The sequence below is a fragment of the Portunus trituberculatus genome, chromosome 50 (assembly GCF_017591435.1).
Source record: "Portunus trituberculatus isolate SZX2019 chromosome 50, ASM1759143v1, whole genome shotgun sequence".
NCBI lineage: Eukaryota > Metazoa > Arthropoda > Malacostraca > Decapoda > Portunidae > Portunus > Portunus trituberculatus.
Genome location: NC_059304.1, coordinates 19,593,675 through 19,609,430, shown reverse-complemented (window position 1 = coordinate 19,609,430; position 15,756 = coordinate 19,593,675). Strand labels below are relative to the sequence as shown.

At 39.0% G+C, this 15,756-nt stretch overlaps 1 protein-coding gene across 5 annotated transcripts; it reads right to left on the bottom strand.

The window, feature by feature from the left end:
* Positions 1 to 4,011: 4,011 nt before the first annotated feature.
* Positions 4,012 to 15,196, bottom strand: LOC123499602 (tubulin polyglutamylase TTLL4-like). 5 transcript variants are annotated; one of them, XM_045247868.1, is made up of 16 exons: positions 15,009 to 15,196; positions 12,433 to 13,298; positions 11,807 to 11,926; positions 11,409 to 11,630; positions 11,091 to 11,259; positions 10,839 to 10,971; positions 10,487 to 10,664; positions 10,073 to 10,230; positions 9,451 to 9,566; positions 8,948 to 9,143; positions 8,612 to 8,707; positions 8,371 to 8,495; positions 8,080 to 8,201; positions 7,664 to 7,737; positions 6,695 to 6,729; positions 4,012 to 5,645 (listed from the first exon to the last, which is right to left on the bottom strand). In XM_045247868.1, exons 2-16 carry the CDS (start codon positions 13,277 to 13,279, stop codon positions 5,267 to 5,269), a joined length of 2,970 nt encoding a protein of 989 aa, XP_045103803.1. In that variant the 5' UTR covers positions 13,280 to 13,298; positions 15,009 to 15,196; the 3' UTR covers positions 4,012 to 5,266. The 5 variants fall into 5 exon arrangements, with proteins under 5 accessions (XP_045103803.1, XP_045103804.1, XP_045103805.1 ...); XM_045247869.1 differs by lacking the exon at positions 15,009 to 15,196 and adding an exon at positions 14,510 to 14,739; XM_045247870.1 differs by lacking the exon at positions 15,009 to 15,196 and adding an exon at positions 14,255 to 14,389.
* Between the last annotated feature and the right edge of the window lie 560 nt (positions 15,197 to 15,756).

The window sequence follows — 15,756 nt, the reverse complement described above, 5'->3', positions numbered from 1 at the left end:
TACGAGGGTACATTTTTGTCTTCATTGGTATCTTATTAATTTCTAATGTAACCCCCCGAGATGGTTTAGCCTTTTCTTGCTGGCTTGAAATAAGGGAAGGATATCCAGTAATGTGTATATTATGTAGAGTTAATGTTCTAAGCAAAGCCAGAGTACGGTATACCTTTTGTTTGTCCATTGGTGAGTAGTGCCTTTTATTTGTGAGTCGGAGCCTTCTCTTGAGGCCTGAAATAGTGGAGTGGTTACTGTGCGGCAAGGTGTTCTGTTTTAAAGGAGAGGGAGTGTTTTGTTGTGGTGTTGAGGGGATATCGGACGAGGTTCTGGGAATGGTGGTGGTGGTGATGCGGTGGCCTTAGTGTTGGGGTCCTTGTATTGCATAGGAATGTGTTTGGTAGTTAGTTAATTATTATTATTATTTTTTTTTTTTGTATATTCCTCCATTCTATTCTGTTTTAGTGATTTATTTATTTTCCAATTCCATCCTCTTATTCTTCCCTTTTCATACCACTTTCTATTAATTATTTGTTCACGCTATCAGCCAACAAGGAAAAGAGAGAGATAATGAATGGAGGAAATTATATTTGCCTGGCCACAGAAGAATAAGAAAAAGAAATAAACGAATAACTAATGGAGTCAAATTGTGAGACCAATAAATAAACCAGCGACCAATCAAGTAGTGAAGTCATAGCTCACAGCGCAACCTAACGAGGGATAAGCAATGAGCATGGATGGCTTCATTCACCAGAGTGGTATGAGCATGTGTGGGTACAGTGTGAGTCATTGTGAGAGAGAGAGTCGGAGACAATGTGTGTATTGTTGATCAATAGCATGGCTTCATATATGTGATGTCAATTCAGCTGCGTGAAAGAGCTACAAAGGGGAAGCTGGGAAACAAGGAGGGCTGGAGGGACCCGTATATTAGGACAGTGTCATAAGTGACCCTGTAAATTTTCACCTGATGTGTGATGAGTATATCACGTTAGTGATAGCATTTCTCACATTGACGTGTTGTTTTTATCTTGCAGTGTGTTGACATGGTTGCCAGGTTTATTATGTAGTTGATTTAACCTTTATAACCTTAATATATATATATATATATATATATATATATATATATATATATATATATATATATATATATATATATATGTGTGTGTGTGTGTGTAATGTATTTAAGAGGATAATGGCAGACTTAAGTAAAGTCTACCAAGAATTGCTTTTATGGAGAGTTAGCATAAATGTAAAATGGTGTGAGGTAAATTAACATTAGTATTATTTATGCTTGTAATGTTTGCAACTTAAGAATCAAAAGATTATTGAATTATGCTTTATGAAATGTTAAAATGTAATTGTTGAATAATTCATTATGTGTAGATAAGTGTAATGTTTACTAAAAGAAACGTATTGCAGCACCATGGACCAGGTTATGATGCTAGTAGAGCCGGCTCGGCAATTTGCCAAGGACTCAATGCGGCTGGTGAAGCGTTGCACTAAGCCAGACCGCAAGGAGTTCCAGAAGATCTCCATGGCCACTGCTATTGGCTTTGCTATCATGGGCTTCATTGGATTCTTTGTCAAATTGATTCACATTCCCATCAACAACATCATTGTGTAAGTATTTGTCACCTTTCAGTGGTTTGTTATCTTTAATAAGAATTTTAAAGATTTAAGAATACCATGAATTATATTTTCTTTCTGGCACATTTCAAGTACATTTTGATTGTAATGATTTCATCACTACTAACTCAGTGAGTCTTGTTGTATGTGAAGTTTCATTTTGTTAAATATAAATTACTGAAAGCACTTTAGCTGTCATAGAGAGAGAGAGAGAGAGAGCATCCCCAGCCCACCACTTGCTGAGGCTTCAAGAACCAATGCCTCTTGTTACATTTAATCTTTACTTTGCTTTATTGTATCTATAACTATATACTTTGTAGTCTGATGTCCAATTCTATGAGATGAGCAAGGGAGGGAAAGTTAGAACAATGCCAACTATTGCTTCTTACACTGATTTTTTTCTTTTTCAGTGGCTCATAGTGGACTGATATGATCTTCCCCTTCAAGACAGATTTATATGGAACTCCTATTATACACTCACCTGTGAAATAAATTATTTAAGGACTTAGTTATTAAACATTTTTTTTTACAAATTTTTTTTTGTTTTCCTATAAAATATCCTCATGATAAAGTGGAGAAGTGATAAAAGCACTGTGGAGCTTGATGGGCTTTAAGGAGTAATGAAAGTTTATGGTGAATATCATTGTTGCCCAAACTGGGGTCCATGTATTCCTTGGGGTATATAACATAGATAGTAAGGGTATATAAAAAGATGAGGAACACACACACACACAGCAGAAACTTCCCACATCTTTGAAGGCAAAGGTAGCAGAAGAGAAAGGATGGATACCTGGAAAAGACAAACGAAAACAGTGCTGGTGACTGCTGGGAGCCAATCCCTATTGCTCAGTTTTGGTTTAAGCATCGAAGTGTGCATGTCTTTTTTTATAAATAACATACAAGCTTACCAACACCGTTCCATTGCTGCTGTTAATGATAACTATATTGGTAAGTCTATGTTATTTTAAAGAAACACACACTCAATTTGATGCCAAAGACAAGACTGAGCAACAGTGAGTGGTTCCAAGCAGTCAGCAGCACTGCTCTCATACACATAAGGTACATTTCCTTCCTGGATATGTACTTGCTCCTCCTTTCCCACTCTCTTTGCCTTCATAGACAGGAAGCTTCTGTTGGGTGTGTATGTTTCTTGTCATGCATTTTGTTCTTGAATTACCCTTTTATTTCAGTGTAATGAATTTGAATTAATTCACCAGCACTCTTATTGTGCAATGTTTTCAGATTTTATATGTTTGCATTACCATTATCAGCTACAGTGGGCAGGAGAGGGGTACATAATGTAGTGGTAGTAAAGGATACCATAGATGAAAATATTTGGACAACACTGGTGTATATGACAACATATTAACTGTAAAACCTATGAAGTAGTAGTTCCCAAATTATTCATCTTTAATCCTTTATTACCAACAAGTGTTAATTCCTCAAATTTCCTCATGCACTTTCTCCATTACCATCAGGGAATGAGGTCTCCCACGGTAAAAGAATAACATTGTGTAGGGGGATGATACTGAAGCATCAAAGGTCAAGCATTTTGAACTAAGAATAATGGACCATTGTTGCTCTGAATTAATGTACATAATCAAGTTAAATTTGTAGTATCCCGTAAGTATACATACAAATCGTCTCTCAACATTTAACGATTCAATTTTTTACATCCTTCAAATCAACTTAAACCTGATGTGACAGTAAACAAACTGTGGTTTTCCCTCCATACCAAAATCTTTCCCTGGCATTAAGAAGTACAAGCAAAAATTTAGCAAATCACATGCAACCCTATCCATTCACCATGGCACTAACCAGTGAATGTACCATCTTACCTCTAAGGTGGAGCATTGAAGAGGTTGACAGCTAAGCAATCCTCAAGTCTATAGTCCTTCACAGATGTCAAGTTGAGATGGTACAAGTCAAGACAGTCAAGAATATATGTACTGATGTAAGTGTCTGAGAAAGTAAAGGCATAAGTAAAAAAAAAAGTTACAATGAATAGATGCATTTTGAGGTCAACCTTAGTTACTTTGAAGGCAATCCCATTTAATGAATAATGCTCAGATACCGAGGTTTTGTTAATTAGTCCCATAAAACTAAGAATACAAAAACATTGGATCATTAGAAGTCTGCTCACCCATCTGGTATACAGCCCATGGATTACTTATCAGAGTACCCTGAGGGAATAGCAGTGATAAAGAATTCCTATAATTTTACACAGACAGCCATGGCATAACACTCCTAGTTATGCCAACAGAAGCTAGTGTCAGCATTATGTAAGATGGGTTAACATAAGTCCTATCATAACCACTATAAGGCATATCTCACGTGGCACATACATCCTATAGTTTGAAAAACTACTAAGAATAGAGGCAATTTATACACAACTAAAAAGGCACTTTTTATAAGAACTCTTTTGTACATTTTGAAGTAACTTAAATTGTTTCCCACGTCAATAATAATCCTTTTACAATTCCTTTAGAATCATCTGGCACTTGGAATGTTGTGTGCTTAGCATGAGATCCTCTATCCCGGAGGAGAGCTACACACACTTGATGGGAATGTAGTTTAGTAGGATGTACCAAAGTGTAAAAAGTATCCTACTGGCAATAAATACCTGTGGGTATTTATATAATACATCACTAGTTGAGCATTCCTTTAGGTGAGGAATATTTCTATGGTCTCATTTCTTCCTGCTTGCACTGACATAATGTATGACTTATCACATATTCTACCTTATGTCAAGCCAGAGTCCCTGAGTATCTCTTCACACCCTACGCTGTAGCCATGTTCTCCAGCTAACAGCAGCTGCCAGTGCCATGCAGTGTGCCTTGTGTTTGCAACCAATTCATAATAAAATAAAATAAAAATTAAACCTAAACTTCCTGTAGAAATATCACTCAAATTTATCTTAATAATAAAACAATAAAAAGTAGCAAATCAAAATTCCTTTAAAAAATTTGGTTTTAACTTTTATCAATTGAACAAGGGCAGCAGACTTTTAGGGGAAAGAATGGCTACATCTAAGCTTTATAAATAATCTTAGTAACAGAAAATGTGTATACAAATATACATAAATACTATACACGTACACAAATTAAAGTCCCTATCATAGAAATAATGTATACATACCCAGCCATTATAAAATTACAATAAGACTACCAGTACAAATTCATTATATAACAAAAATAAATAAAGAAAAGAAAACATTCATAATGTTATTAGTGATAAATTCTTGGACTGTTACATCACATTTTGACAATTTTACAATCTCATGCAAAACAAGTAATGCTTCCCATTCTGAAAAATAAATAAATTAATAGATAAAATGAAATATAAAAAATTAATTAATAAATAAAAGAAAAATAAACTAACTTCAGAAACTGAAATTATAACCTCACTTGAAAAATTACATCTTACATCACAATAACAGTCACATAATTTGGTAACACAATTAAAAAATCATTAACTAGATCAAGCAAGGTGAAAAAAACTTTCTTACGAGAAAAATGTGATCTCTGTTTTATTTCACAATAAATATTATAAATGTTTCAAAATTTAACTATCACTTTAACCTGTGGGCAGTATACAAGAATTTCAGAAGCTCACAGTAAAATGTGCTTGTCTTTGCCTGACGAGTCACTTACTTTTCATCACATATTGACAAGAGTTCAATCTGTTCCACAGTTTCCTTCTTGTCCTTTGCAAGAAGGGATGCCTCACTCTCAGGTGCAACACACATTTCCATTCTCATCTCTGTATCTGTCACACATTCCTCTTCCTCCTCCTCCTCTTCCTCTTCCTCCTCCGCTACTGTGTGTCCTGCACTGATGCCCCGCAAGTAGAAGAAGCTAGACACTACAGCTGGCTTCAGCGGGTGTGTTGACAACTTCACCCTCCTGGAGCGTCGTGACAACGACACCTTCTTCTTTCCTCTCTGTGGCTGTGAGTGAAGCTTTGGGGGAGGCTGGTGTGGGGGCAGGGATGGTGGAGACTTCCCCAGTTGGGGGGAGAACGGCAGTCTGAAAAGAACACATTACAATTAACTAATTTTGGTATATTTCAAGGAACCCTTATCCCGGGTATCATACAACCAGATAAAATTATGTGAATTTCATATTTTAAGACAACAAAGGGATGGAGAGTTTCTGAACAAACATAAGGTGCTGTTTATTTGACGGGAAAGTTGCATATACTGTAATGTAAAATTTTCCAAAATTCATACACTATGCAGAATTTCCCTGTTCTTAGTCATACTCATATATAAATGCAGAGGAAGTCACAGACTAATAAGCAACACAGTATGTGGTATCTCAACTTTGAAGCATATAAGTATAAAAAATAAGTAAATAAAATAAATATAAATATATAAATAAATAAATAAATAAACAAACAAACAAATAAATAATAATAATAAATAAGTACAATAAAACAAACAGATCTAAAGACAACTAAGAATAACATTTATATTACAGAAAAGCCCCTTTATCTCTAATCTGAAAACTTAACAGCAGTGAAAACATATTCCATGTACAAATAAAAGAAAAATTAAAGAGACAAAATTATTAAACATGCATGCAATGTGCTCACCAAAAAAATTAATATGTTAAATGTACACGACAAATTCATATGCTCTTAATGTAAGTGAATTTCTCACACTAAAAATAAAACTAGTAATCTAAATAAATCAGTGTCTCTAGTCAGCCTTACCTCCCTCAATTTACTGAGCAACAAGCTATCCAAGTAAGCTTTTAAATCAAGACCCTTTGTATGCAAGTTTTCCACAGGTACATCATGAAGTTTCAACATTTCTTTTTCAAATATACAAATTTACAAACATAGATTTTCAAGTCTTTAGAGTGAATATATTATGTAGCCAATAGACTTGCAAAGAATTTAACCAGTTACCCACATACGTACCAAAGAATGGGTCAACGAGCCCACTCAGCACTGTGCACTCACAGCCAAGTCCAGCATCTGACACAATCCAACTTTCCTAGCTAATGCAGCAATTACCAACTCTGCTTCAGGTGTCAACATGACCCATTTCTCTTATCATCATTTGACCTACCTGGGAGTGACCTTGAAGCCGCCTGAGACAGTGACCTGAAACACAACCTTGAGGTCAGCTGTGTTGGTGGTGGTCTCGGTGACCACAAAACAGTGATCTGCCATCAACTTGTCAACTTTCAGGAGCACGAGCAGCTCCATGAAAAGTTGCCTACATTGAGGTAGTAGTATGCAGTAACTCCATCTATATACAGGAAGTATGCATTTCAATCTTTTCACAGCCTCTTTACACCATCAAGAGCTACCATAAAATCAGGAATTGAGACAAGTCTGCTAAAAACTCAAGCATTCTTTTTTTTTTTTTTTTTTTTTCTTACAAGCACATAGTGAAATAGCATGCAGTGATCAGAATATAAGTCCAGAAAGTTAAAATGTTGATAGTATTACCATATGAGTAAAGTTTTCTGATTACTTTTCCCACAATATCACTCAATGTCTAGTGAAGGTTTTGAGGATTTCATGATATAACATTCTCACTCATATCTAATTTCTGCATGAACAAATATTTTAACCCATGCAACTCTAATAATAAGTTTGATACAACCAAGTCAGCCCCGGCCAATGGGTTCAAGTAAAAGGAGTGTTTTTGCCTTGATCTGGTGTGACCTGGAACAGTTTAGGTCTATGTGGAAAGGAACATATACATTCACTCAATAAACCACACTGATGGTAAGTAAAATGATTACTTCTTGCTCTCATATCTCAATATATCAAAATCAAATGAAAAGCAGTAATGTAACATCACCATGAGCACTCATGCACTGTTCATTCAGGAATTTGTGAGAACTAAGACCACACCTTTCCACATACTTCATGTATACTTAGTAAATATTTGTCTAATCAGGCACAACCTATACATATGTCCAGCAATCCCTGGCCATTACCATGGCTTTCACTGGCACACATTATACCACATCATGTCATGCTTTTGTAAAGACTATAAGCATACAAAACAATAGTGTTTCCTTACCTTTGGCATTTTGAAGGTGGGAGGTACCCTGAGGTGGAACTTTTCTGCACACAAGGCTTCTATGTTTTCAATGGCTGAGGGAAAAAGAAAAGAAAAAAAAAAAAAATGAGAAATACATGCCAAAGAAAGATTATCAAACTAATTATTCTTAACCACATCATGTCAAACTAGATTAGATACTATTGCCATCAGATATATTGGAGGGTGAATGAACAGTGAAGTGCAGTATTTGCTTTCATATGGTGTAAATACCATCTACCTCTATATCAGGCTGAAATAACCCATGAAGGGACAGGCAACACAAAGCATGATACCATGTATCACTGTAAGAATACAAACAATACCACATTTACTTAAAAATTCTAGCTTAAATTTCATAATGTAGCATATCAAAGAAAAAACAGCAATCAACCCACCTTTCTCTCTGCATCCAGAATACTTGTTCTCCCAGGCATCCATCAGTCTGTTGTAGTACCGAGGCTTCTCCATGAACCCAAAGTACTGGTGTGTTTCAGCTGTTGGAAATATGCGGGTGAACCTGCAATAAAACATTTAAAAATATATAAACAAATAACCTCATTCCCTCCTGTAAAAATATATAGTATATACTTCCTAAGGCTAAGAGATACATGGGAGAAAAAAGAACTCATATCATAGCAAAGTTGACAAAAAGGGAAAATAAAGGTAATCTGGCATTATTTACTCACTTGCCAGCCCTATGCAGCTCATCTTCGGCCATTATCATGTGCCGTACATCATCGGGAGTCAGGTTCTCAATGGCAGCTGTCAGGTACTCACTCCTAGCCATAGCATTCACGGTGACATGTTTCAGCTGAGGAAATAAAACATAAGAACAACTAACACACTAATTAATTTGTTGTTAATTCTACATATCACAAGTGTCCTATCAATTGATTCAGTACTTTCCCTGCCTTTCCAAGTCTTCACCTGTTCATCTGGTGTCAGAAGTCTTGTGTAAATTCTGCGATCTAGACACAACCCAGACACCTTCTCGCCAAGGTTTAGGTCTGCCAAGAGGTTAGTCTAAAGACAAAAGAAACAAAGAAAAATCATTATTACAATCCCCTAAAAGTAAATAAACTAAATATAGTTAATAAGTGATTTTATTATACTTGTTAAGATGAGGTGGTAAACTTTTCATCATTACATCCAACATGATTTTCTAGTTGGCTCTTTCAAGTCTCTATCAGCTGGTCACCTTCATAAATTACTGTATGGAAGATGAAGGTTTGGGAGCATGCAATTCCTGGCTTGTACACACACCTGTTGTTGTTGACTCAGCTTGTCAGGAACATGGAAGGCCACCATGTTGAGGAGATCAGCAATGAGCGGTCCCTTGACGGAGTGGTCCAGGGGTGAGGCTGAGTGCAGGGAGGGGGAAATGTTCACTTCCAGGAGCCACGGTCGCAGCCGCTCATCAATGATCACATCAAAGCCAAAAAGCTCATGGCAAGAGTACCTGTAAAATGAAATGTCCCCAATGATTGACGTGTCCAAAACAGGAACAGAATGTGATCAAGACTCATTGATGCTAACATAAATTGCAGTCACAGGTAACTCTACAAGTTCAGCAATACAGCAGCCAATTACTTCAAAAGAGGACAATTAGAAAACTTCTAATCTCTATATCAAAAGTATTCTAAAGCAATTTTTTTAACCCTTTCAAGTATTCCAGACTCACTGTGCCTCTAAAGAGTGCATAAATAAACTCTCCTTAAAGTCACAAAGATCTCTATATCACAAAAGGATATATCTGTGGGCATTACCTTGACCGGACATTTTTCCGTGTTCGCACAACAATGTCATGCTCCCCACTGATGATTGTCTTGATCACAAGGTCTGCCACTCTGCTCCACAGAGCTGAGGTGTCCACATCCTGAGCCTGAAATTGTTCAAAAGAAATGTTTCAAAGGAGAGAGAGAGAGAGAGAGAGAGAGAGAGAGAGAGAGAGAGTGAGTTTTGTATTGTGACTTTTATCTTATTTTATTTTTTTTTATTTATACTTGGCAACGGTCTCCTATATTTACCTTTATATGAGAAAGCAAACTCAAAAGACAGTATTGGTACCTCTAACTACAACTGTGACAATGAGAATCACAAGAGAACCAAAATATCAAATCATATACAGTCAACCCTCGGCTATCGCGTTTTATTGCTATCGTGCACCCATGAAAAGCTGCTAAAATTTGATTATCGCGACCTCAGATGCCTGCTATTGCATGCCCTGCCATGACGTCATGGAATATCTGAGCACTCATTGGCCAAAACCGCCTTCCCGCCAAGATCAATTCGGCTATCGCGTTTTCGGCTATGGAGCGGCTATTTCGGCCCCAATTGGGTGCGATAGCCGAGGGTTAAGTGTACAATACCTTTATCTATGACACTGACCTTGAGGTACCCCCAGAGGGACTTGAGGGTCCACTTATGGCCCTGACACTGGCCAGCATCTGCATTGTGAGTGTATGATGACGACGACTTATTGACGCTATAGTTGGTGAGGTGCATGTATCTGTCTGCCAGGCTGGTGGATGCATTGTTGTACTGGACTGCACCACCAAAAAGACACACCAACACATTAATTCAATATACAGCAAAATCATCAAGCTTCAACATTGGTACTTTAACATACCTCTATTGTATCAAATTTTTATGCATCATTATCAACATACTGTATATCAAAGCATATACCTATATTCTTTCTTGGTTGCTATACATTTCCCTCTGGACATGTAAACATAGCACAAATATCAATTCACTAAAATTTTAGCTTGAAACTATTGAAATAAATTTTTGTCATATTACCTGAAGCAAATCTGACAAGTCCATCCTGGTAGAGATATATTCTCAATGGATGGAAGGATGTGACAAGAACATATATGCGCATATCAAACTTAGTATCATTGATGAGGTAAGGGCGGCTGATGTATCTCTGAACAACAACTGCTGTGTCAGTAGGCACTTGTGGCCACTTGTGGACAACCTGCAATGTAAAGATACTTCAAATAGAAGAACAATGAATAACACCACCACTGCAGTCTTAAGCACTGGTAACATTTCAGTGACCATGATACTCCTCCACTGTGCATATAAATCCTGTACTGTTGTCTTAAACACTCACAACTCCCTATACACATGTTCACTCATGTCAGCTGACCTGTATCCCAGTTCCTCTGGCTGAGGCTGGAGGTTTCACTATCCACTTTTTCTTGACACCCTCCTTATCAAAGGTGGCTTTTAAGGCTTTCATGTCTCCTGGGAGAACAAATGTCTTTGGAATGAAACCGAACCTGTTCAAATGAGAAAAAGGAAGAACATTAGTGAAATTAAGGTGAATTAGTTGAATAAGTTTATGAGAGCATATAGACATATAAGTAATATTTCCACAACCTGTGACAAAATTACTCACTCTTCCTTCCCAAATTTAGTCTGAAGTCGCAGAAAGTTTTTCCAAAGCTTATCTTTGCGGCCAATCTGAAAAGTTCCTGGGAAATGGTTGATCTTTTGAAATTCCCTCACAGACTTGAAGCAGGGAGATTTCATGTGCTTCCCCCAAGTGCCACACCACTGCAATGTTTCTGAAATGTACATCAGTGATGGTCAAATATATGTACTCAGGATTACTCACTATAAACCCACCTTCTCTCTACATTTATCAACTTCAATAATCAATAATCAAGTAAGTTATGTGAAATGAAAGTGTCCCATCCATGTAATAACCACTTACTTTTTGTTATCTTAAATCCCGAATTGGTAATGGTTTTTCTTACAATAAGGGGAGTTATATTGGTAAATCTCCACTTGAGCAACCTTCCAATTATAACAGGGAGATCTACAGTCTTCTCATTATACTGGCAAAAATTGATTGAAGGCGGTACATGAGAAAATAGACTAGGAGTGAAGGATGGCAGTGGGGAAGGCGCTGGGGTTTCTGCATATAACAAAGACCCTGCAAAACACAAGAACATTATTTTAACATCAGCTAATTCTTAAAATACACATTAGCACAATTAGCAAGTAAATCATCACTAACAAACTAGCCAAAGGCAAAATGCTACCCAATATTTCTAGAAGCATGTTAGAGTAACACAATACTGTGCCTACTAAAGGGAGCATCATTCTCACCATCCTCATTGGCTGCCAGGCCATGCTCATTGATACAGATAGTGCTCAGCGCTTCACTGGCCACCGACCGCAGGGAGCAGGTTGATCCCACCGTCACTGAACTGATCACACTCTGATCATCTGTTGTCGGAAACAATAAAAACATAAAACAATAATAGTTCTACATACTCTGGTGAAGAAAATAAAAGATCATTAATATATAATAGTAAGTTTTTCTCACACCACCTCTTCAACCGGTGTAAATGTCTGAACAGTATATAAAGGGTATATAAAGGGTTAACTTGAGATGTTGTGTAAGATACCAAGTTCATCCTGATTACAAGATGTGGGAGGTGGTGCCACAAAAGATGCTCTGAACATAGGAATGTGAATCAAGTGAAGGTGAAGTAGACACTTAAAAAAGGAGGCAGAGAAAGGACACTGGAGATAATTAGAGATAGTTTACTGCAGACAGTGAACCACCTATATGGGAAAGATGAGGCCTTACAAAAATAGGATAGAAGCAGCAGGCAAAATAGTGAGATATCACAGTTACTGCAAAAGGATTTCAGATCATGCTTGTAATGTCAATCCAATGAAATTCAATGTGGTGAGCCAAGAAGACATAACAGAACAGGAGTACTCACCCTCTCCACAACTTTCTTCATCCTCATTGTTTGTCAAGGTGAGTTCATCCTCCAACTCTTCCTCAGACGAGTCCAAGTAGTTGTCGTCATCCTCCAACTCCTCGTCTGGCTCACAGGCACTGGTCAAGTTGGAAGGCTCCAGGACAGAGGGATCAGCTCCCCCTCCAGAACACCCCTCAGGCAGCTGGGTCACATATTCCAGGGTGGCAGCACAGTGTGGTGACAGGCCACCATTCCCCTTTCCATTAGCTAGTGGCTGGTGACCTGGGTACAATGCAACACTGTTCTGTCCCGTCAATTCACCATCACTTCTGCACTCCAATGTACCATCAGTTCTCAGGTTCTCACCACTTACTAGATTATTTACACTATCACTACTACTACTACTACTACTGCTACTACCACCACTACTACTACTACTGCAACTCTCTCTCTTTGTACAGGAACAAGAGGGTTCTGTGTGTGGAGCTGCAGCTTCCTGTCCTGTCTCTAACCTAGAAGTTCTTATATTATGTTCACACAACGGCATAGACTCCCCCTTGACACTGCTGCAGTCCGGGGCCGGTATGGTACTGTCCTGACATGACGACACTAGGGGCTCGATCACGTCCGAGCCACTCTTGGTGCGCTGCCGCTTGTTGTGCAAAGAGAGGGGCGCATTCTCACTCTCAGCAAGGCCTGGGTTGTCTGGACTGTGCCGCTTACAAAGGGTCTGTGGCGGGACCGCGGTTGGGGACCTCGCCGCAGCAGGGGAAGAATCACCGCCCTTCATGGTGTTGCTGTGTTGCCCGGCCGCCAGAGGGTTGAGGGGTGGCCGCTGAGAGGGTGACCACTGCCGGCTCGACATCCTATCTCTTGAACACCATCTGTAAACACATTGTAATCATGGATGACTTAGATGCATACCTTTATTGATAATGGACATCTTGTTATGGGTTACCTCACCAAATATTGCTAATACACCACATGATTTATACATTAAAGACGTATACATGACAACTTTTGCGCATCCAGAAGTTAATCACCATATTTAGGTGGTGCATCCTACTACCAACACCACTCCCAGGTTATCGTCTTTGTCTTACATAACACAGCAAACCTTAACTTGGATTATTCTCTTTACACAACAGACCTTGCTTCAATGGTTTTATAACAATGTTCACATCCTAAGCTTTTATTCCCTCACAGCTCTGTCTCCAAAAGAGTGCAAGATAACATACCACTAATTACCAGATACTTATTAGAATGAGAGGATCAAGCACAGGAAAGCTACCTACTTAAATTATTGAAATAAATGTTCACCTTTTGTTTCAAAATTGATCAATTAATCAATTAACCACAATTTATGTGGAGTTATGCATTTTAAATTCTGTAAATTTGTCCATTAAAAGACCAAGAGTCAAAAATAGTAGAAATGAAAACACTGTAATGTACTTGATGGAACTAACGTGTCATAAGTGTCCAAACACTTCACAAACTGTCTTTAGCACATCATAAGTTACAAAAATTAGGAGAATGAATATGTAAAAAAAATAACCATAATAATTCCAATCCATATTAAATGTGTCCTCGCTGGGGCAGTACTGCGTGTCCTAATACTCGGGTGTCACCTTACACATAGCAAGACTCGACATTAGTATCACACCTAAAAATGAAAGGAATGTATTTTCAAAATACTACCATCTAGAAATGAAAGCCAGGAAATGGTAAAGCTGCATCCATCTTGGGTGGCGGTACTGGGAGAAAATAAGACATTATGTAACCCCAATGACATGCCAAGACAAAGCACATCAGCCTTATGAATAACCACTCAGGCACTCACCACCACCACATCCCCTGACACACACACTGAACACCTCAAACATAGTCCCATCATGTGATCCTCCACGGAACACGACACGCCGCCACTAACAACATATATTTAGCCCTTTTTTCCCCACACGCATTTTTCACCCCGCGCTCCCCGACATTGAAACCCTGCCAGGAACATCCGTCACCCCCGCCCACGTCCCTGAGTACTGTGACGCCCGTGCCTCTCAACCACATGGGACAGAACATGCCCTAAATACACCCTTACCCCCTGGGAAGGATGAACAGGAAGCAACGAGCCAGGGAGGTCCAGCTGTGCCACCTCCATTACAGCCTTCCCTACGCGCCACACGGGCCCGTGACCTTGGCTACCTCTCCTCATGGCTACCCTGAGATATATCCTAGTAATAAAGGTAGATTAGGACTGCCCAAACGAGGCGGGAGGCAGAGGGGTTGCCAGCCTCTCCTCCTGACCACCACCCGGCCACTGACTGATTCCACTAAAAACTCGCCCTCACCTTCTCCTCTCCCTCTCAAGGAATTAAATTTCTATTATCTCTCGTCTAACACAAGATCATAAAACTTCGCCTACACCCAAGCACTCCTTATCCCAGCAAGGTATAAGGAGTGCATACAAAGTACAAAATAAAGCTCCGCGTGGCTCAGAATGGCTAAGTCTCGCCTTGACTCCCAAACACATCCCTCTCTGACACACTCACTCTGTCCAACAATGGCTACATTTCAAAATTCAACCATAATTCACATACCGTCTTCAGCCACATTTCAGCATTCCTAGGGTGTAGATACGTGTCCCTTCCGTCCTGAGAGAACACCTGGAGTTACGTAGGTTACCCGCCTGAGGAGTGAGAAGTAAATCTTCACAGGGGTATAGGGGAAGGTAAGGAGAGACTCGCCATGTCCGCAGCGGAGGCCACCAGGCGCCGGGCTCCCCACTCCGGGTACAAGACACGGCGCATGCGTGCTGGCGGGACCTTTAAATGTGTGCTGGTGTTGGTGTTTGCTGGTGTTGGTAGTGACGTTGTGGTCTAGTAGTAGTAGTAGTAGTAGTAGTAGTAGTAGTAGTAGTAGTAGTAGTAGTAGTAGTAGTAGTAGTAGTAGCAGCAGCAGCAGCAGCAGCAGCAGCAGCAGCTAGTAGTAGTAGTAGTAGTAGTAGTAGTAGTAGTAGTAGTAGTAGTAGTAGTAGTAGTAGTAGTAGTAGGAGGAGGAGGAGGAGGGGCGTCACGTACTAGATTACTAGATTAAGTCTTAGCCACCAGCAGGAGATTCATAGGATGCGAGCACGCGAAGCACGCGAGCGAAATTTTTTTTGCATTTGCAAGATCTTTTCGCTCATAACTTTTTGGCACTGTATTAGAATTACACAACAAACGCTGAAGAAATATAAATGGTTGAAACTGGAAATGGAAGAAAGCTATACCCATCTTTGGTAAGCATGAGGTGGCTCAAACACATAAAGACAGTGTTGCTGCATGGAAAAGCTACCAGACATCTTGC